The sequence below is a fragment of the Rasamsonia byssochlamydoides genome (assembly GCF_041956645.1).
Source record: "Rasamsonia byssochlamydoides strain NRRL 3658 unplaced genomic scaffold VTN77scaffold_109, whole genome shotgun sequence".
Classification (NCBI taxonomy): domain Eukaryota; kingdom Fungi; phylum Ascomycota; class Eurotiomycetes; order Eurotiales; family Trichocomaceae; genus Rasamsonia; species Rasamsonia byssochlamydoides.
The window spans coordinates 24,238-45,257 of NW_027192492.1; the positions used below are offsets into that span (position 1 = coordinate 24,238).

General features: G+C 50.2%; 6 protein-coding genes across 6 annotated transcripts; 3 read left to right on the forward strand and 3 right to left on the reverse strand.

Annotated features, from left to right (window-relative positions):
• Nucleotides 1-255: 255 nt before the first annotated feature.
• On the forward strand, nucleotides 256-3,675 carry VTN77DRAFT_756 (uncharacterized protein; the record flags this gene model as incomplete). Its single annotated transcript, XM_069423961.1, has 5 exons — nucleotides 256-1,891; nucleotides 1,950-2,837; nucleotides 2,900-3,008; nucleotides 3,065-3,553; nucleotides 3,618-3,675. The coding sequence occupies 5 exons, from the start codon at nucleotides 256-258 to the stop codon at nucleotides 3,673-3,675; spliced, it is 3,180 nt and encodes a 1,059-aa protein (XP_069273243.1).
• Nucleotides 3,676-4,814: 1,139 nt separating this feature from the next.
• On the forward strand, nucleotides 4,815-7,361 carry VTN77DRAFT_757 (uncharacterized protein; the record flags this gene model as incomplete). The annotated part of the gene is made up of 1 exon (XM_069423972.1): nucleotides 4,815-7,361. One exon carries the CDS (start codon nucleotides 4,815-4,817, stop codon nucleotides 7,359-7,361), a length of 2,547 nt encoding a protein of 848 aa, XP_069273244.1.
• A 1,365-nt stretch (nucleotides 7,362-8,726) lies between these two features.
• On the reverse strand, nucleotides 8,727-9,194 carry VTN77DRAFT_758 (uncharacterized protein; the record flags this gene model as incomplete). The annotated part of the gene is made up of 1 exon (XM_069423983.1): nucleotides 8,727-9,194. One exon carries the CDS (start codon nucleotides 9,192-9,194, stop codon nucleotides 8,727-8,729), a length of 468 nt encoding a protein of 155 aa, XP_069273245.1.
• A 2,435-nt stretch (nucleotides 9,195-11,629) lies between these two features.
• VTN77DRAFT_759 (uncharacterized protein) lies at nucleotides 11,630-14,761 on the forward strand (the record flags this gene model as incomplete). Its single annotated transcript, XM_069423994.1, has 3 exons — nucleotides 11,630-12,563; nucleotides 12,620-14,538; nucleotides 14,603-14,761. 3 exons carry the CDS (start codon nucleotides 11,630-11,632, stop codon nucleotides 14,759-14,761), a joined length of 3,012 nt encoding a protein of 1,003 aa, XP_069273246.1.
• Nucleotides 14,762-17,445: 2,684 nt separating this feature from the next.
• VTN77DRAFT_760 (uncharacterized protein) lies at nucleotides 17,446-18,737 on the reverse strand (the record flags this gene model as incomplete). Its single annotated transcript, XM_069424006.1, has 6 exons — nucleotides 17,446-17,474; nucleotides 17,528-18,092; nucleotides 18,143-18,237; nucleotides 18,297-18,446; nucleotides 18,497-18,614; nucleotides 18,672-18,737. The coding sequence occupies 6 exons, from the start codon at nucleotides 18,735-18,737 to the stop codon at nucleotides 17,446-17,448; spliced, it is 1,023 nt and encodes a 340-aa protein (XP_069273247.1).
• Nucleotides 18,738-19,406: 669 nt separating this feature from the next.
• On the reverse strand, nucleotides 19,407-20,351 carry VTN77DRAFT_761 (uncharacterized protein; the record flags this gene model as incomplete). The annotated part of the gene is made up of 4 exons (XM_069424017.1): nucleotides 19,407-19,859; nucleotides 19,919-20,100; nucleotides 20,179-20,278; nucleotides 20,349-20,351. 4 exons carry the CDS (start codon nucleotides 20,349-20,351, stop codon nucleotides 19,407-19,409), a joined length of 738 nt encoding a protein of 245 aa, XP_069273248.1.
• Between the last annotated feature and the right edge of the window lie 669 nt (nucleotides 20,352-21,020).

Here is a 21,020-nt window from a genome sequence, read left to right on the forward strand (position 1 = left end):
TATAGAAACAGTTGCAGTCAATGCAAATAATGTACGTGTACATCGTTTGATGACTAAGAAATTACTAAGCATGCAGCAGCGCGAGGCACGTCAACGCATCCGATCTCCGCTGCCACTGGCAGACGGACAGCTCTGGCAACGGCAGCATGGCTCGTCCAGCTGCCTATTTTCGACCTGCTACGGCTTCATAGACAATGAAGCCTATGGGTGCTACTCACGGTGAAGAGGTGGGATTCCGGCGCTGGCGGCATCATCATGTTGTCCGCCTTCAAACCTCGACCGCTCGTCGAGCTCAAACCGCGCGATAAGTCCAAGATTGAATCGATCCTTGCCTACGGTGATCGCTTGCTCGTCGGATTGAACAATGGAAGCTTGAGGGTGTACCGAATCAATGAAGTCTCAGGTGAAGAGGCTGAGACGGGGGGAAATGGGCATACGGTGGAGAATGCAGCCAGCGCCATCAATGGCGACCAGTCCGTGGCAGCTGCACCGCCGTCGACACCCCCAGTCAAACCCACAGATCTGTTGCGTGAACAGGAGAAATTCTCCCGATACAAAATTGAGCAACTGGCTATCATCAAGGAAGCGAGGCTTTTGATCTCCCTGTCCGGCGGATATGTCTCCATTCACGATCTGCAGACCTATGAGCTCCAGGAACAGCTCACACGAACCAAAGGCGCGACTTCATTTGCGGTGACCTCGAATATCGTCAATGATCCGGAAACTGGTGTTCCATCCATCGTATCCCGCCTTGCAGTGGCCGTCAAACGGAAGATACTCTTGTGGGCATGGCACGACATGGAACTCAACACGGACACGGCGGAAATTACGCTCGTCAGTGGAATCAAGACTCTAACATGGGTATCGGGGACGAGATTGATAGCGGGCCTGAGCTCTAATTATGTCATGGTTGACATTGCAACTATGGAACTCAGGGATCTCGTTGGGCCTGGCAGCATTGGCGGTGGTCCAGGCCAGGAGTCCAGTCGACTTGGAGGAGTCGGAGTCGCCAGTATGAGTTACATCGGGATGGGAGGAATGGTTCCTAAACCACTCGCTACTAGACTCAGCGAGGGGCAGGTTCTGTTGGCGAAGGATATCAATACCCACTTCATCGATATCGATGGTCATTCACTAGGGAAAAAACAGATACCGTGGAGTAATTCCCCCGAGGCTATTGGATACTCGTATCCCTACCTATTGGCGCTCCAAGAACCCTCGAAGGGAACTTTGGAAGTGCGGAACCCGGACACGCTGTCCCTACTTCAATCGATCTCCTTACCGTCGGCAAATCTCCTGCATATCCCGCACCCCAATATCAGTCTCGCTCATGCCGGCAAAGGCTTCTTGGTGGCCAGTGACCGGGTGATCTGGAGAATGGAGGCTCTCAGCTACGACTCCCAGATCGATGCTTTGGTTGAAAATGGTCACCTGGACGAGGCAATCAGTCTCATTACCATGCTGGAAGATGCACTCCTGAAGGACAAAGCCGGCCGGCTGCGCGAGGTCAGGCTTCAAAAAGCCCAGAAATTATTTAATGCACGGAAATATCGGGATGCTCTGGACCTGTTTGCTGAGGTCTCCGCTCCCCCAGAGGTCGTCATCAGTCTCTATCCTAAGATTATTGCCGGCGACCTCTCTTCTTTTGCTGAAGAGACTGAGGAACAGGAAACCAGTGGGGATGAAACTCCGAAGAAGTCAAACGGCCTTCAGACAATAGAAACACCTAGTACTGAAGATATATCACCGCTTAAGAGCAGCTCTTATGCTCCGTCTCTGACGTCCTTTCTACGGACCAAAACGGATGATGCCAGTGACTCCGGGAGCATCCGTGGAAAGCCTGTGGATAGTGTTCAGGGTGAAAAGCGTGAAAAACGTGAAAAACGACTTGGTGTGTACTTATCCTCTCTTCCGATAAATTTAGTCTGGTTTTGCTGACTTTCGAGCAGAGGGGAAAGATCTGAAAGCCGCGGTTCGCGAGCTTCAAGGCTACTTGGCTGATGTTCGAAGGAGATTTCAGCGCTTTTTGAACCCCGACGGCTCACTCAAAGCAGGATCCCTACATGCCAATGGAGAGATTGATCAGTTTGAGGAGTCTGTGAGGATGTTACTGGGCCTGTCCAAGAATGCTGAAAGCACGGAGTTTGAGGAGAGGCTGCGAGAAACAGCGAAACTGGTTGATACAACCCTATTCCGAGCCCACATGTACGCAACGCCGTCATTGGCCAGCTCTCTGTTCCGCATCGCCAACTTCTGCGACCCGGATGTGGTGATGGAGAAGCTCGAGGAGAGCGGGCGCCATAACGAACTCATCGATTTCTACTTTGGGAAGAAGATGCATCGCCGTGCCTTGGAACTCCTTCAAAAATTCGGCCAGGCCGAAGAGGAAGAGGACAGCGCTCCCCAATTGCGCGGTCCCAAACGGACGGTGGCCTACCTGCAGCACCTGCCGCCGGACATGATCGATCTCATCCTCGAATTCGCGGAATGGCCGCTGCGGATCGATCCCGAACTGGGGATGGAGGTATTCCTGGCCGATACAGAGAACGCAGAGACCCTGCCTCGACAGCGGGTTACCGACTTCCTGCAAGGGATCGATCCGACTCTCGCTGTCAGGTATCTCGAACATGTCATCGAGGAATTGAATGAAATGAGTCCGGATCTCCATCAGAGGTTGCTTCTGCTCTACCTAGAACGGCTGCAGAAGCACAAAGACGGAGAATTGAAGTTCGACAGTGAAGACGCTTTCCTGGCGTGGAGGGAGAAGTTCTTGGAGTTTTTGAAATCGAGTTCTCAATATTCTCCTGCAAGGACGCTGGATCGTCTTCCCCGCGATGGTGAGTCTATTTGTTTGTCCAGAGGGTAATTTTCTTACGTGGCTGACAAGAAACAAAATCAGACCCAGACTTTTACGAAGCTAGAGCCATCGCGTTTAGTAAGATGGGTCAGCATAGGCAGGCTCTTGAGATTTACGTCTTCAAACTCAATGATCCAGAAAAGGCGGAAGAGTAAGTTGACTTCATTCTTCTGGGCGGCATCTAGGAATTTGCTAATGTGCTTCTAGATACTGTAATCATGTTCATGTCACGGAAGAGACGGGTACAGCAGAGGTGGCTCCATCGCAACGCCTAGCGCCTACCGATGCAGATGACGCCAAACCAACCATTTACTTGACCCTGCTGTCCCTCTATCTTTCGCCCCCGTATGGCTACGAGCCGCAATATGGCCCTGCGCTCGACATCCTGGCCAAACATGGCTCTCGCTTACCGGCGAATTCCACCCTCAACCTGATCCCCGAGACGCTTCCGGTGCGAGAGCTCGAGTTCTATTTCCGCGGCCGCATTCGGGCCGCCAACTCGATTGTGAATGAGGCCCGGATCGTTGCCAATCTGCGGAAAGTGCAGAATATTAAGACACAGGCCCAGCTCATGCTTGGAGAAGGCTTGCCCGGTGAGAACAAGGCGCGGAGGCGGCATGTCACCATCACCGAGGAGCGGGTGTGCAGGATCTGTCATAAGCGGCTTGGAGGAAGTGTCATTAGTGTGTTCCCAGAGTACGTCTGTCAAGTCCATCACATGTGACTGTGTAATTGAGTGACCAGCTGACCGTTATTGCAGTAATAGCGTCGTCCACCTCGGTTGTGCGAATCGAATGAACGCGAACGCGGCTACATAGAAACTTGATGATTTGCAAGACTTTGCTGTCCTCTTTTTCCTTTCCTAGGCTGTTTCGTTATGGAAGTGACGGTCGCATTTTGGACATTTGCCCCTTGTTTGTGTCCGGCATGAGAGGCTGTGTTCCTGCTTTAGACACCGGTCTACCCGAGCAGGTCATGTTTTTGCGAATTGATACCCCTGGTAATGAAGTCCTTGTTTCGAACCCGAACGTGGTTATTCCCTGCCCCCAGTACCACCGCAATCCCCCGTAGGCTGTAGCATGGAAACTCTGACCCTTCCGCCCTCTCGTTTCTATTGAATGATGCTGCGGGTGTAGCTGGTCCCGAGTCAAACTGTCTGCTCCCGCTCTTCACGCGAAAGACGAGTCGATCGTCCGATCTACCCGCTAGGCATCATCTTCCACGTTTTCTTCCCCGTAATTCTCCTCCTCCTTGGCCTCTCTCTCTGAGTCCTTTCCCTGCGCTTCTGCTGCCTTCTTATCCTCATCCATGCGCTCCGTGAGAAAGACGTTGATCTCGCCCTGCAATTTCGTCACCAGGCCTCTCAGTTCGGAGAGATAGGCTTTCTTTGCTTCAACAGAGCCGTTGTTATCCAAGGGAGAGGTGACCGGATGGTGGAACGTATGCGAGGTCGGCGGACGCGGGGAGGTGTAGGAGGCCTGAAGGGAGACAACGGGTGTCTCTGACGAGGGGCTTGGACCAGGGGCCATGATTGATGAGTCGTTGTGTGCGAGATGACGCTGCTATTCTCCTGCAACGATGGTCCAGGTGAATATATCAATGGTCTTTGTTTAGTGACAATGGTCTTTGTTTAGTGAGGGTGGATCGTCGTGTGCGAGGATTAACGAGGGGCTAGTTCATCGCTAGCGATTAACCGCCCGGGCGGTGCTGCGCTAGTTAAATAACAATGGCGGGGACCCCGTCAGCACTGCCCATGTTTCAGCCATGCTCACCTCGACCTCGGCCGATTGACGTCGGCGCAGACAACAGTGAGACAATAGTGATGTCCATAACTCCCTCAAGAATTATCCTCCACTCTCGCCAGCTTGCTAGATCTGTGCGCGCTGTTGAGCATGCCGCTCTAGCTGCTCTTCCTGCATGATTCCTCGTTGCCTAACTGTTACACTACTGGCTCACGATGAATCCCACGCCCGCCGGCCGCCGAGTTGAGCTGCGCGCTTCTCCCCTGCCAGACACCAACAGCAGCCAGCATCTCCGATCACAGGAAGATCCCCAGACCCGTCCCGCCTCCTCCGACAGCGATGCCTCGTCTGTGTCGTCGAATGTGACGACTCTCTCCCGCCCCAAGGGCACCGGGTACGGCGTCAATGCTCAGCCCACAGCTTCCCCTCACCCGCCCAGAACCTCCTCAATTACGTCCACCAACAGCACCGTCTCGGTGTCCACGCGACCGTCTGCTGCTCCATTGAGGGCCCAGAACGACCCTCAGGGCCAACGATCATCCCCGCGAGCTGCTCCACCGGGGCATCGTCCCCGACAACATTCCCAGGGCTTCTTCGAGCCTTCTCTTCCCACCGCGACTAACTCGGATCACAATTCCGCCATGTCGAACCTCACAGCCTCGCAGATCGCTGCTCAGGCTGCCATGCAGCAGCAGTCGGCCCAACACCTGCGACACCGCTCTCAGACCATCCCCAACTTCAACGACGAGGGATCAAAGAACCGGAAAGGAAGCCAGGATTCTCCGCCTCCGGCCCAATTGACGACGCCATCTACCGCGGCTCCTGGAGGAGGCTTCTCGGGACAATCGTATCAGAATGGATTGGTGGGAGGCTATGTGCAGGCTGCGACCACCGCGGCCAATGTTGCGTTTCCTCGAAACCCTGGCCCGGCTGAGCAGAGCACGGAGCGCGACCAGAAACAAAAGAGCGAGAAGTCCATGAAGAAACTGTTTTCTAAGCCAAAACATATCGGAATTTCTAGAGACAAGGACAGCTCAAGCAAGGAGAAGGGGCAGCCCTCCCCCAGCAAGCTGGGCTTTGGAGGATCCAGCGGGTTGTCCCGGATTGTCAGCGCGTCTACGACAAGCTTGGTTGACACCACGGCGTCGAATAATTCGATGTACAATTTGTCCAACGCTTCCGCAACCACGGTGGTTCCTGCGGAAAAGGGTGGTGAGAAGGACAAAGAGAAGGAAAAGGAAAAGGACAAGGAGAAGGTCCATAAACACCATTTCTTATCTCGACAGAAGCTCAAGCTCAAGGATGACCACTACAACCTCCCACTGTCCTCTGCGTCCAGTAACTCCAAGCCATTGGACCCCAACGCGCCGCAGTCTCTCTACAATTTCACGCCGTCCTCTCCCGGGCCGTCGTCCACCGGGTTCGGGAAGTCAGTCAGCGGTTTGGATCTGCTGCACGGTGGACGTGCTCTACGGGAGAAAAAGCGAGAAGAGAAAGCGCTTGCGTCAGGACTGGATTCCATCAAAGATGTCGATCCGGCTGAGTGGCCGAACAACGCCAGTGGCGGTGGCGGCCAGAATGCATTTCATGGGCCCTCTTCTCTAGGAAGCTCAGCCGGCATGTTGCATAGTGACGCCGCCGCCGTGCGGGAGGCTCTACAAGGGTTTGGGCTCCATAATATGTCGTCGGAAGACGTGTGGGATTTCCTCAAGGCGAAACTGCTGGTGATCTTTGATGGGGAGGACGTTCGCATTGCGATAGAGGACCTGAACAAACTCGTGTTGATCCATCTCCAGCGTTGCATCCAGCAACGCATGCCGTCTGTCATCGTGGAGGATCTGCGGGAGCTTCTCCATACGGGCTTCTCATCGTTAAATCACTCCATCAGCAACGTACCGGATGAGAAGTTGGTACCCCACCTCGTACAGATATGGATTCTGGTCTTTGGCACGATTTTGCCGTTTATCCAGGCGGTCTTCCTGCCTCTGGACCTGGAGTTCAAGGGTCGCGGTTCGTTGATGAGTGTCCGTGAAGCCAAGGAGTTCTGGGGCGGATTGCCCAATGGAGACTCGTCCGACACCTCGATGGGGGATGAACTCGATGTGCGAACCATCGTGCTGGTGGCCTTCCGGGACGCGGTTATTCTACAGCGTTATGAAGGCCTCAAAGCGACGTTCTCCCGTTTAAGTCTGGACAATATCAATGCGGGTGTCGGAACTCTGGGTGCCGGCTCTAACAGCAGCAATAGTGGTGGCCGTCCGGGGACGGCAGCGTCCCTGGATCCAGGTCTGAGCAGTTTCAACTCCCAATCGTCTACTCTTTTGAATGCTGCGGGCAGCTACTCCTCCGACTCAGCGAGCGCGACGCGCAGTCGAGCGACGTCAAACACCTCGTCAAATCCCGATCAACTAATCTTCCAGTCGTTCTCCTCGCCGTCGCATCCTTTATTTGCAGCGCGTTCCGCCCAGGCAGCCGATTCGTCGCACGTCATCACCGACACGGTCGGCCGCATGCTGCAATGCCTCAGCGTGCTATCCAGCATCCAAAGCGGTGACGAAGCGCAGGAACGCATTGAGACGCTGAACAAGGCGTTCAAGCACAACTGGCTTGGTCGCGGCCGAACAGGACGCGATCGAAGAGGGTTTGTCGGCACGAAGGTCCGCCCGACTACACTTCCCCGGCGGGACAGCTACGAGTCTCCTACGAGCGAGAAGACGAATGGGAAGACGCATTCGAGGGAGTCGAGTGCGAGTATGCTGTGATGAAAACTTGCTTGGCGTACGGAGTTTTTGATGCTTGTACATTACAAAAACGAGGATTTTATACCAGGATTATACCTTGGTGGGAAGGCTGTGGTTGTGTGCACATTCGGGTAGGTAGGTAGGTAAACTGGACATGAACACTGGACATGTGATGTGGCTGGTGACACAATCTTAAGTTCAGTTCAGTCAAGCCTACTCAATTCAATGATACATGAGTAAAGTAGTTAACTATATATATACCCTGTCCGATCTGGTCTGATTCAGTCCTTGGACATTATACTTGCATTTTTCAAAAGCAAGTTGTTTCGCAACGACTTTGTCGATTCGATCTTTTTTTTTTAGTTGGATGATATGTGTGAACGTGAATGTGAATGTGAATGAATGTCTGTATGTATATGATTATTTATGAATGGAAACAAAGAAAGAAAGAAACAGTTCTCTTGATGATTTATTCTTGATGATTTATTTTCCCATGACTTCTTTTCGTTACAGGAGAGGAATTTTTTTGGACCGGTTAATTATTTTCCTATGACATGTTTCAGGTTTCCTACGACGTCTTTCTGGTTACAGTAGAAGGATCTTCTTGTTTCTGGTACTGGTTGATGATTTCCCTATGAGTCGTATGACTGACTGGTGCCATGTCATGTCATTGTCATGTCATTATCAATTCAATGCTTCTATTTCAAATTTTCTACTATTTTCGACTATTTCCTTCCCCAAGCCAACGGTGGCACACACGCACAAATCCTTCTTGACCAACGGCATATCCAGGCTGCCAGCTGCTTAAGAATTTTTTGCTTTTCTCCTGTCACTGCGAGGCAAAGATATGCTGCTGACGAAGTAGGTACTGGAAAGATTGAACAAGAAAACGAGGTAGCTCCTCAGACGAGACGATGGGATGTGAACTTCAACTGCTCTGCCTCCTACATGGACAGCATGTACCCGTCATGCAGCCAACAAGGTAGCATAGCATAGCATAGAAAGCCTACCTACGCCTCATCATCATCGACTTCCTGATCAGCTTCGACCTTCACACGGCGATTGCCATTGCCATTGCCATTGCCAGCCTGCACATTGCCAGTCTGACTCTTGCTCTGGCTCGCGAGGCGCTTGCTAAGCTCCTTGAACTTCTTCAGACACGCTGCTGGCGGGTACTGGTCTCCTCCCTTGGCCTCGATGGCAGCCGCAATCTTAGTCCATTTCTCGTTCTCGAATTTTTCTTCGATTTCTTTCTTGGATTGGAGGAGTTTGTCCACCTGGATTAAATTTATTCAGTAAGTATCGGGTTCGGAAACAGGAGCAGGAACAGGAACGTGGTGTCAGAGGAGAAAAAAATCATAGATAAATAGATAGGATAGGGCTTGTTTATGATATCATCAGGGAGTCAGTCAGGGACAGAATTTTTTTTCTTACATCCTCATCCTTGAAAACAGCAAGATTAGCCTTGATCCGTCCATAGCGCTTGCGCAGGGTCGTCGGCGCGGGCTTTGTCCCCGTCATCGCTTCCCATGCGCTGTCGATCTCGCCCCAGCTTTTTCCTTCGACTTCTCGCATGTAGATGAGCATGCGGTCTTCTTTGCTGGCGGAGGAGTATGAGGTGGGGATTTCCTTTTTCTGGTTCTGACCGTTCTTGGCCTTCTTGGAGGGGCTGCTGCTGGTATCCTGCTCGTTGTCGTCATCGTCCTCGTTCTCGTTCTTGTCTATTTCCGCGGTTTTGTCGGCGGCGTTTTTGATGGCCTTCTTGCGGCCGCGCTTGCGGGGAGTTGGAGTCGGAGACGCGTCGGTAGCAGACTGCACAGCAGTTAACGTCGACAGCCAGGGGTAACTAGACATCACATTGTTTCCAAGGGTATATATGGACAGCTGTACCGCCAATACATACCACTTTCAGGTCCCCCTCGCCATCGATATCGTTGAGGATCGTGGTCTCAGCATCAGACGCGTCTTCCAGCTTGACGTTCACGTTCTTGAACAGCTCGTCATCATGACCAGTAGGGCTAATACTGTTGACAGCAGCAGTAGCTTTGGTCTTGTTCATTTTCATTTTAATTTTCAGGTTGAGTGGGGTAAACGGTGGCATCGCACGCTACTACAGATGTCTGTAGTGTAGTGCCGTCAGATGAGTATGTGAGAGAGGGATGGGAGGGAAGCAACGTGAATGGGAGAAATGAACTACTTACTTGGAGTCCTTAGTTAGTTGGCTAGCTACCTCTGTAGCAATAGCAAGATGGGATGGATGCTCTTTTTTTCGATATTCTAGAAATGAGATGATGTGATGATATCAAGCGCACTGTGTTGTGCAGAGAGAGTGCATGAGAGTGAGAGGGTGAAAGGGAGAGTGTTGAAGGAGTTCACGTCCACAGCAGCAAGAAAAAAAAAGAATAAGTCAAGTTCCTGATGGTATAGGTAGTTGACTTTGTTGTGTTTACAGCAGGATAGTACATAAATACTAGCTAGACTAGGCTGCACTTAACTTCATCTCTCTCAGTCCAGTCACCAAATCAAAGTCCAGGGAGTACAGATAGATAGATCCTAAAGGAAATTAAAGAACTCCTCTCCTCTCCTCTCCTATCCTAGTTTTCTAGAGCTGTAACTACCTTTCTTGGAGAAAGAAGGGACCTTATCTAAGTGTAGGTAGTGAATACATATCTATCTCTGTCCTGCGGGATAAGAGCTGAGTAGGTAGGTAGGTAAGGTGGGTGAGCTTGATAGAGGAGCTAAAGGAGCTCTGAACAGCAATACTGTCCATGAGGTACAGCATGAGTGAAGCTCTTGAAAATGAGATGAGTTGAGAGTAAGCATGAAAGTGAAAGCTGATATTCTAAAAGAAATGCCTCTATATGTATGTAGGTACATACATACCTCCCTACTGTAGCCTTAAAAATTTTTTAATAGATAGCCTAGTAGTTGAAGTAGATAGAAATTAATAGTGCCTCGTCTTCTTTATAAAATATAATTTCATAACGTATATAGCCTAGTAGATAAAATCCAGCCTCAGGTAGGGGAAAGACAAAGAAGCTTTGTAGGAAAGATATTATTAGTAGAGGGGGGAGATATTAAGGAAGTCATTTTTTTTAAGAATGGTTGATTTTTATAAATGTTAGGATTAGGTACCTATATTAGAGACTGGACTTGGTCTGTCTGTCGGAGTACTTGCCTGAATAAGTAATCATGTCTTTGAGACATATACTCTGCACAAAACCAGAGAAAGGCCATCAAAGGAAAAGAGAGGTTTTATTTGAGGAGAAATAGGACTGGCTTTGCAGTTGATAATGTATACCTAGATGTTGGACAGTTCCAATGCTGCTATTCCAATGTATATACTGGGATGTACTGTATTGTAACTTCAATTGACGGGTCGAAATGGAGCTCATCAGGTGCTCATCGCTCAATACTTCTATTACATCTGTACAATATGACATATACGACGATATTGCCTTGCAGAGTTGCGATGGTCTGGATCCGGGTTCTCCTTCCTTTGTACTCCATATTACATACTCCCTGCATACAGACTACAGCATCACTTTGAACAATCCATGCAGGTTTAGATTGAGTGGAAATGTCGGTGACCTGTGTGCCACTAGCATGTGTTCATGGCACATTCCGCATCACTTTTAATTCCGGCACGATCGCCATGCTGTGTGCCCAGTTTAGTTACATTACATAGACTATTTCTTTTTCTACAGCCCGTGAAACCGACGATTCGAGGCAAGCTTGAAGCCACACGGGAAGAATGTGCTGCATCCATGGAACGGAAGCAAGACAACAAAGGGACGAGTCTATAGACGGAGTCATCGAAAGTATGAGTGCGTATGACTGTTGCGGCTGACCCGTGGCAATTCTCCTAGCGGAGCATCTACTGGATCTGTCAATGAATCAATTGCGGAGGAGTTCTTTCAGCCTCGTATCCTTCGACTTTGCCTTGCAGAGCCGTGTGGAGGCCCAGAGCGCCAACGCAGCCAAACACGGCCAATGACTGGGCTACCGCGCAGGCAGCTTTCAGCAGCGTTGATGCCTGCCTGAAGTCAATAACTCGCAGACAGCCATAAATAGCTTGTATATCCCAGTTTCTTTCTCACATGTCTCTTGTCTGGCAGTGACTGGTTCCTGGCTCACCGCCCTGACAGCGCATTGTGCAACCTGAATCTATCAGTAGTCAGTCAGTCAGCCAGTCAGTTACTTCCCGGAGTAAGTACGTTCAGTTTGACTTCATTTCATAAATTGTCTACTTTCTTCACGTTAAACGCAAACTGACCTTTCAGGTGATTATGCCAGTCAACCCAGACCAGCAGCAAGCCTCTGCGCAGCCCGACCGGCATCCTGGCCCAGATTCCGCGACCCCAGTCTTCACGGCTGAAGCTCCACAGCGGCCCACAGACCGGCTCCAGGACGAGCTGGAGACTGACTCAATTCGCGCCAACATGGCTGATCCGTCAGAGCAGTCGTCCACTACGACAACTGCGGCTCCAACAACTCCATCCGCCAAAGAAGTAGGGCTTGACGACACAGTATCCAAATCAGAAACCAAGACGGCAGTTCAAAAGCCCCATTGCAAGAAGCCCGTCAAGCATATTGCCTCCAAGAACAATGCTGGTAGGAAGACCAAGAAGAGCAAAAAACAGACCCAAGAAAGCTCGTCTTCCAGCGACGACGATACCACCGACGACGAGTCGGATGACCCCTCTGATTTGAGCGACGAGGAGTCAGACGTGTCGGAGAGCGACAACGATACCGACAGCGACGAACCAAAGCACAGCCGAAAACACAAGACCAAAGCCAAAGCGACCAAAGCGAAAAAGAAGAATAAGAAGAAGAACCGCACGCGCAAGGAAGACGAATCTTCCGATACGGAATCCGACGAGAGTAGTGATGAAGAATCCTCTCTAGACGAAAAGGCTCGTAAGAAAGCCGCTAAGAAGCGCAAGGCCAAGAAGAAGGCCAAGAAGCTTCGCTCTAAGGACTACGTATCAGACGACCTAGAGGAGGAGGGAGAAACAGAGTCGGAAGATGCGGCGATTCAGCGCGCGAAGGAAAAGCTGGCCGCGCTGCAGAAACGCGCTCGTCTGCATGCCAAAGGGAAAGCATTGGGCTTGAAGAAGACTACGTCGGACAGTCAAAGCGATGCGCTTAAGGGCAGCGCTCATAAGAACAAGGGCAAGAAGAAGAGGGCTTCCAAGGTTGCATTCAAGCGGGTTGATGAGCGTAAGAGATTCGGACCCTGCTATGTCACACAAGAGCGGCACTAACACGCATGACAGTCTGGGACAGCACCATCCACAACTACAAATTGACAGAAACTAGGGATGACCCCGATGCAAACGAGTTTGACCAATACATCTTTACGGTGCGCCGCAAGTTCGACTGGGAGAACAAGTACCTGGAGACGGTGGTGGACATCAAGAGCAAACCTCTCCGGGATGCCCTGGCAAAGGTCATGGACGGGGTCAAAGGAGTCAGCTTGGTGCAGGAAACGCCGGTTGTCGACCCGAACATGCTCTTCCTGTACCTGGAAGAGACCCGGGCGTACATGAAAGAGTTGAAAAAGCTCGCCAGCACGGAGAAAAAGAAGCGCGCCAGGAAGGCGGCAGCGACCAAAGCGGCGCATCTCAAGATCCTCATCAAGTACCTGGATACCGACTACGCGGAGACCAAAAAGACCCTCTACCCGCTGTTGGAGTCCAACATGATCACCTTCGACCTGCTCTGGGCGCTGTTCAAGCCCAACACCATCGCCTATACGCCCACCTACGGCAACGTCGATGAACCCCGCGCCTTCAAGATCGAGTACGCGACCAAGGAGTCGTCCTTCATGAAGGGGCAGTGGTACACCATCGAGGGCCGATACCTGGAATATGACGGCAAATCGTTCGGCATGGGCACCATGGCGGCGGACGTCGAGTCCTTCAAAGGGGCTCGCAAAATCACCAGTCTGGCCTGCTACCCTCTGAAATACCACCGTGACGCTGAGGAGATCAGAGCCAAGCTCATCGAGCGGGGGAAGAAGTTTGTTGCTCTCCGGGGCATGAACTATCGCTTCCACAAGGGCATGGCCTTCTTCAAGAAGAAGCGGTCCATCATCAAGGTCAACATCAACGGCCGGGTCATGGTCGACCCTGCCCTCCACCGTCGGATCAATCCGAACTACCCCATCAGCACGGTCCGGCCAAAGGATCCCGACATCCTCGACCATTCTTCTTCTGAGGAGGACAGTGATGGAGGCTGCTGCTGTGGTGGTGCATCCGACTCCGGCACGGACCGGGGAAACCTGAGCCATGACTCGGAGCCGCCCAGGCCGCGATACAAGATCGTTCGGGACAAGAAGGGCAAGGCGCATGTGGTCGAGGTCGAGGTCGATGAAAACGGCAATGAGATCCTTAAAGAGGACATTGACAAGATTGACACTGACCCCAAGGACGTCTCGTCGGAGCCGGAGTTCAGCGAGGAGGAGCTTCTCATCGCCAGTCCTGTTGTCCTGGGCTTTGCTTTCAGCGAGAAACTCTGGCTGGAGTTTACCGTGTCTGGCATCACCGAGATCGAATGGAACGAAGGCGCCTTCGACTCGCTTGTGCTGCCGGACAATCAGAAGTCGATCGTCAAGGCGCTGGTGGAATCGCACACGTTCCATGCCGCGGAGAACATCGACGATGTCATCCAGGGCAAGGGCAAGGGCCTGGTGGCCGTGCTGCATGGACCGCCCGGGACAGGCAAGACACTGACAGCGGAGGGCATCGCGGAGCTCCTCAAGCGGCCGTTGTACATGGTGAGCGCAGGCGAGCTAGGGACAGACTCACGGACGCTGGAAGCCGAGCTGAACAAGATCCTGGACATCGCGCACTCGTGGGGCGCGGTCCTGCTCCTGGACGAGGCGGACGTCTTCCTTGAGAAGCGCACAATCCAGGACATCCACCGCAACGCGCTCGTGAGCATCTTCCTGCGGCTGCTCGAGTACTTCCAGGGGATCCTGTTCCTGACGACGAACCGGGTCGAGACGTTCGACGACGCGTTCCAGTCGCGCATCCACATCGCGCTGCGCTACGGCGATCTCACGACCAAGGCCAAGCGCAGCGTGTGGAAGATGTTCCTGGACAAAGTGCGCGCCATCGACGGCGTCGAGACGGTGCCTTTCACCGAGAAGGATCTCGATGCGTTGGCGCGGCATAATCTGAACGGGCGTCAGGTAAGACACCCACTCTCTGAGGACAATAATTGCGGATTGCTGACCTATTTTTGAATATACACAGATCAAAAACTCCGTCCGCACCGCGCAAGCGCTCGCCGTCAACGAGAAAGCCCCCCTGTCTATGTCCCATATCAAACGCGTGCTGGAAGTCGCCGAGACGTTTGATCGTGACTTGCGGGGTGGGACGGGATATATGGATGCGATGAGGAGTTATACTTGAGTCGAATCTGCCTGGGATGTCTACTTGGATTGGTACTTGGGACTGGGGTTGATGTTTTCGGCCTGGGGTTCTTTTCCTTTTTTTTTGGGTCTTTTGTCTTCTGTCTGTTTGATTTTGATTCCGGTTCCGGTTCTGATTTTGATTCTGAATTTGACTTGGTTCGATTTGATTTGCCCAACTTCCTCCTCATTTTTACTTTCTACTTCCCTACCTACCTACTCTACTCAACGCACTTCATTTTCATCTCCATCCTACCTACCTACATCCCTTCCCTTCACCACCTTCCCCTTCATCATCGTCATTTTCACCACGGCCATCACCATCATAATCGTCATACATGTCCGAGTACATATATATGTACACGTATCTCCTCTGCCTCCCCACCTACCTACTTATCGATCTATCTACGCGTTCATTCATTCATGTACACCATCACCATCAGCATTGGTTGGCCAGGCATGACATGACATGACATGACGTGACGTGACATGGGATGAAAGGAGCAGAACGACAGACTACAGACACAGACACAGACACAACAGAGCAAAAAGATAATGAATGATAATGAATGACTGATGGGTTAAATGATTTTCTTCCCTTTTTTCCCCTCTCTCTCCTAAGGTAGAAGCTTTTTTTTTCCTCCAAGTCTCAAAGCCAGATAATAAAATGAATGTGTACATGCTGTAACAAACCCAAATCCCATTAGCTAGTAGGTTTATCTAGAAGCTATGAGGCAGTTCAGAACGAAGAGACTAAGCTGGGGGAGAAAGAAGCTATCTACGAGGTCCAGCGAGATATCTCACAGATTCTGCCGGCAATATGCCTCACCGCCTATTGCACCGCCTAGTTCGGACCGTCACACATGCATGCGTGCATGAGGTGAGCTAGTATAGCTACTATCTACATATCTGTTGCAGACCCGGCCAAAAAGAGGTACCATGACACCAGCTTCTTGGTGAATCTCAACTAGGTATCAGCTGCGCCAACAATATCACATATCCTGCCAACCTGCCTAGGTAGGTAGGTACTGTACATACTTAGGTAGCTATTCTAGCTAGTAACGCTTGCTAGTAGGTAGTAGGCAGTGAGTACCTAGTAAGTAGTACAGATAGTTTGATCACCAGATCAGATCATATCATATCTGTGCCTGCCCTGCTGAAACCTTTTTTTTTCTTAAAAAAAGTCTCGAAATCGCAATATCCTCTAATATGTAATGATAAGACATAACCATAACCATAACCATATAATCAAGTCTAGATAGATATAGAGACCTAACATAACATCTGTCAGTGTTTATTTACCTACCTACTTACCTACCTAGGTATGTATGTACATACTATGTACATACTTAGGTAGGGAGTGGACTTTGCGATAAACTATCTACATATCTGGCTATTTATCGAAGACTTATTATTATTAGAGGGAGATCGATCGATCGATCATATTATTGGAAAGGTAAAATGACTGCTCCATATATATATAGAAAATAAATATGAGAAAAAAAAAAACAGAAACATATAGGCCTTTTTTTATATATATAAGCCAAAACCCTCCATATTCAGTTCAGCATTAGATTTCCATTTAATTATTATTATTACCTTCCTTTGTTGCGGGTAATAAATAAATATTAATAGCTGTAGGCTTTGCTTTCATTCACAGCCAGACTGGACCAGACCAGACCAGGTCGCAAGCTCCTCCCAGAACAGAATGCTGACATGGTTTATATTAGCTGTTTTGTTCATGAATGAAGCTTGCAACTATTACTTAATGCAGGCTGCTATGTATGTGTGTTATATTATATGCATATATGCCCAAGACAAGACAAGATGAGACAAGACAAATTCATGAGTGAAGTGATGTGATAGATGGAAATCAATCAATCAATCAACACCAAATACCTATGGGATGGAGGTGTTTTTTGGGGGGGGTATAAAAAAGCCTCTATCTTTCTGTTCTTTCATCTTTTCTTTCTTTATTATTTATTTTGCTCTTCTTACTTACTTTGCTTTCTTACTTAGCTTGTTAGGTCATTTATGTAGGTCTGTCAATAATAAGCAGATAACTTCATTCATGCATTCATTCGGACTTTGACCATATATAGATATAGATAGAGAGACAGTGCAAATACCTAGATAGATGTGATGTGATGTGATGGATCGATTGATCGGTTAGTCGATATATATTAGTCAGTCGCTCAGTCAGTCAGTCAGTCAGTCACTGGCAGATATATATATGAGAAATGTCAGTAGTTAACTTCTACAGTAGTATGTACATACAGTACATATAGATAGCTGTTCATTTAGTTCAGTTCACTTCACTTCAATCCGGTCCAGTCCAGTTCAGTTCCACTACAAGCACGGAAAAAAAAAGATCGTACAGATCGAGTACTATGATTAGAATTACGTTTCAGGTCCAGTCATCTGCACGCCTGCTCGTTTAATAATTTTCCATTTGATTCGTTTCTCTCTTGAATTTTGAATTGCCTAGGCAATTCATAATTGCTACATGTGTGCCTGCCCCGTGCCCCACACTACATATATAAAAAAGCTACAAGGAGGAGAGTAATGAGGAAAATGGGAGAATGGTTAGAGGCGGAGTTAAGATGGGGTAAAAACGTTACGGTAAAGCTGTTTTACATCGTAGAGGGGCAGGGACGGATGCACGTGTGTGCGAGTTCATATCATTCAAGGGTTGTTCTTGACGAAGTCGACACCTAAGAAAAGAACGTTAGTTCATGTATTTGCACAAACAAGGCAACTGACTTACCCTTCTGGATGTTCTTCTTGAGGTCAGCAAGGGCAGCCTCGAGCAGCTTCTCCTCGTACGCAGAGACCTTGCCAACCGGGAGGACCTTCTCGACACCGTTGGGGCCAAGCTCAACCCGGGAGGCAAAGAAGTCAACGCCCTGGTCCTTGTACAGCGGGCTGTCAACAAAGGTGGGCTCAATAACACCCTTGACGCCCTGGGCGGCCTTGAGCAGAGACTCGGCGAAGCGGGCACCGGCAAAGGCCATGGAGAGGGTGGCAGAGCCAGCACCGTCCTTGGCCTTGACGACCTCGTCACCACCGAACTGGATGCGGTTGACCAGCTGGTCGCGAGTGGTGCCCTCAATGTCGGGGTGGTTGGACTGGGAGATCAGAGGAACGATGGTGACACCGGAGTGGCCACCAACAACGGGCACTTCCTCGTTGGCCGGGTCGGTGTTCTTGACCTGGGAGATGAAGCGCGAAGCACGGACGACGTCGAGGGTCGTGACACCGAACAGGCGCTTGGGGTTGTAGACGCCCTTGGACTTGAAGACCTCGGCAACAATGGGGACGGTGGAGTTGACCTGCTCGGTTAGAACGGAGATAAATGCAACCTGGGATAAACAGCACTTACAGGGTTGGAGATGACCAGGATGTTGGCGTTAGGAGAGGCCTCAGCAGCAGCCTTAGCGAGGTCACGGACAATGGAAGCGTTGGTGTTGAAGAGGTCTACAATAGCACTTAGCCAATTTGGTCAGATTAACGGCACGGCACAATCTATTGCCTACCATCACGGGTCATGCCAGGCTTGCGGGGAACACCGGCGGGGATGAGGACGATCTCAGAGCCCTTCAGAGCCTCCCGAAGGCCCTCGGGAGTGGGCTCGTAGCCAGTGACAACGCTGTTGGTGTTGATGTGGCTCAGATCGGCCGCGACACCTGATTCTCTGTCAGATTGATTCATTTGTATGATGTTCGCTGCAAGTTACCTGGAGCTCCGCGGATATCATAGAGAGCAAGCTGGGTGACACGAGGGTTGAGCTTCATCAGCATAGAGAGGGGCTGGCCAATGCCGCCAGCGGCACCAAGGATAGCAACCTTGGAGGACTATAGAGTTCAAAGTCAGTAATTGATGGTCGCAGCAGACACAGTGATAGTGCGCACCTGGCGAGCAGAGGCGGAGAAAGCCCGTCTCTGGAAGAGGTTGAAGGTCTGGCGTGCAGCGAACATGGTGACGTCTCTAGAGAAATGAACTAGAGAAATGAAAGAGGGGTATCCAATTGAAAGACACAGGAAGACGATCAATTGAAGGAGTCCACTCGTGAAATCGTGGCCAGGTGGTGGATGAAAGACAGAGCGCAAAAGTTCGCAGAAGAGGTGGAATTGGCAGAATGGGGTTCCGAGGGCGAAAATCACGCCAACGCTGTCCGCGTTTCCGATCAGCCGTCCGGAGCTCTTCGGTGAACAACAAAGCAGCAAGTCATCCGCAGGTAGCATACCACAGTGCCATCCAGGCAAGAGCATTTCACACGGCGTCAATGAGTACCACAGATTATTGACAAGTACTCAGCTTACGTCTATTATGAGATAAAACTGTATTAACATTGCCGCCAGGCACAGCCTATATGCATATACTAAAAAAAGCTAATTAATGCCAGCTCGGGCATTCTATCTCAAAATAGAAAGATTGAGGAACTTCATCGAAGCCGGATAATACCAGTAAAAGCTCAAATGGCAACCACCAAAAACACCAGAACACCGTAATTACCTGCAAAATAATCAGCATCGTGAACCATGTTGGCATCTGGATCTGCACGAGTCATACCTGATAACGCCTGCTAAACGCTTGCATCACGTCGTATCCTGATCTAATTTCATTGTTTGACCGGTAGCCGTTCGTCACCTTAAGAAATGAAGAACAGCCCAGCAGAACAGGAAAAATACCACGACACCTCCCCAGAATATCCACTTGTCCTGTTTTGCCCTGCGCTCCACCATCCGAATTGTATCGCCACTGATCCCCAGCGTGTTAGCGACGCTGTACAATCGACGCTGCGTGCCTTTTAGTATTTCACGCTGTTGGCCAAGGTCCGCCAGTACCGCCCGACCACGATCGAGAAACTCGTCGAGCTGGGCGTTGGTGTTGGCGAGAAATGATTGCTCCCGAAGGGCGTGTGCTTCACGGGTATAATCCACAGGCGGGGCGCCAAAGCTCAAACCAGAGCCGGACGAAGAACTCGTGTTGGCGAACGCAGACATCCGTGGTAAGGCAGACTCGGCGTAGGGGTTCTCTGGAGTGGCAGCATGATGTGGGCGACGACCAAGGAGTTCATTGCGATTCGTCACGGATTGCTTGGGTGAAAGTCAGTTGACAAATAGTTAAGAGAAAAGATATTCCACGACAAACTTACCGCTTCTTCTCGCTCTTTCCGTAACCGTTCAAACCGTTGTCTGTAATCTGCAAGGGCCGTACGGAAATTCTTCACCCTCTCAAATGCCTTTTCTTGCTTTTCCGGAATGAGTTCTCTCTTCGACAGTGCGGAATAATCATCGATCGTTCGCGAGAAGGATGCTAGAGAGGCTGATATTTGCCCTGGATAAATGAAATGCAAATATTAGCTTCTTCTATAAGTAAGGGGGAAAAAATCCCCGTGCATGCACTGTAACGCACCTTGAAGAGCTGCGGAGGTTGTTGCAGGAGATTCGGCGAAGATGTCAAGGTCGCGCCGTATAGCAGATGACTGCTTCAGCGCGGAATTGAAAAGAGAGTTCTATACACCAATCCAGTTGTCAGTATGCATAGAGCGCACACTAGTTGTATGGACATGTCGGAGAGCTCACCATGTCGAGTATGAGCCACGAAGGCGGATTCGCGAAGGCCAGATGATCTCATGCAAAATGAAGAAGGGCAGCAAATTTCAATTCTGGGACCAGCAACCAGCAACAGAAGATGCCCTTATGAATTAACTAATATCTGGCCAAATGCAATGAAACCAAATTAATCCATGGCAGTGCGGAGGTATTCTCCTAAGCCACCGATAATAATATTGGGTGGATCTCCGGAGGACACATGTCAGATACTGTTATGACGCGATTCACCGCCTTCGGGAGACTGCACGGAAATCTGTCAATGAATCCATCCATAGAACTCTTCACGGACTTAATGATTGTACTGCCATTGATCAATACGTTGACTAAAAATAACGGCCAATCTGCTCATTCAGGATGAGACTTCACACTGTTCTTTTACATGCCCAATAATGCCACAACTCACAAGTGACGCTAACGCAAAAGAACTCCATGTCTCAGGGCATTTGACAGGGACTATGTCTACACCATGTGGCCACCCAGACAGCTCCTTTACTTCTAGCAACATTTACTCGCTCTCGAGTTTTTAAAATATCGATATTGAAATCCAATGAGCCAGGAGTTGAAAATGGTCAACCGAAGACGCCCTGTCGTGATGGGCGCAACATGGTATAATACATCGATCGCATCGCCGCAACCTAACAG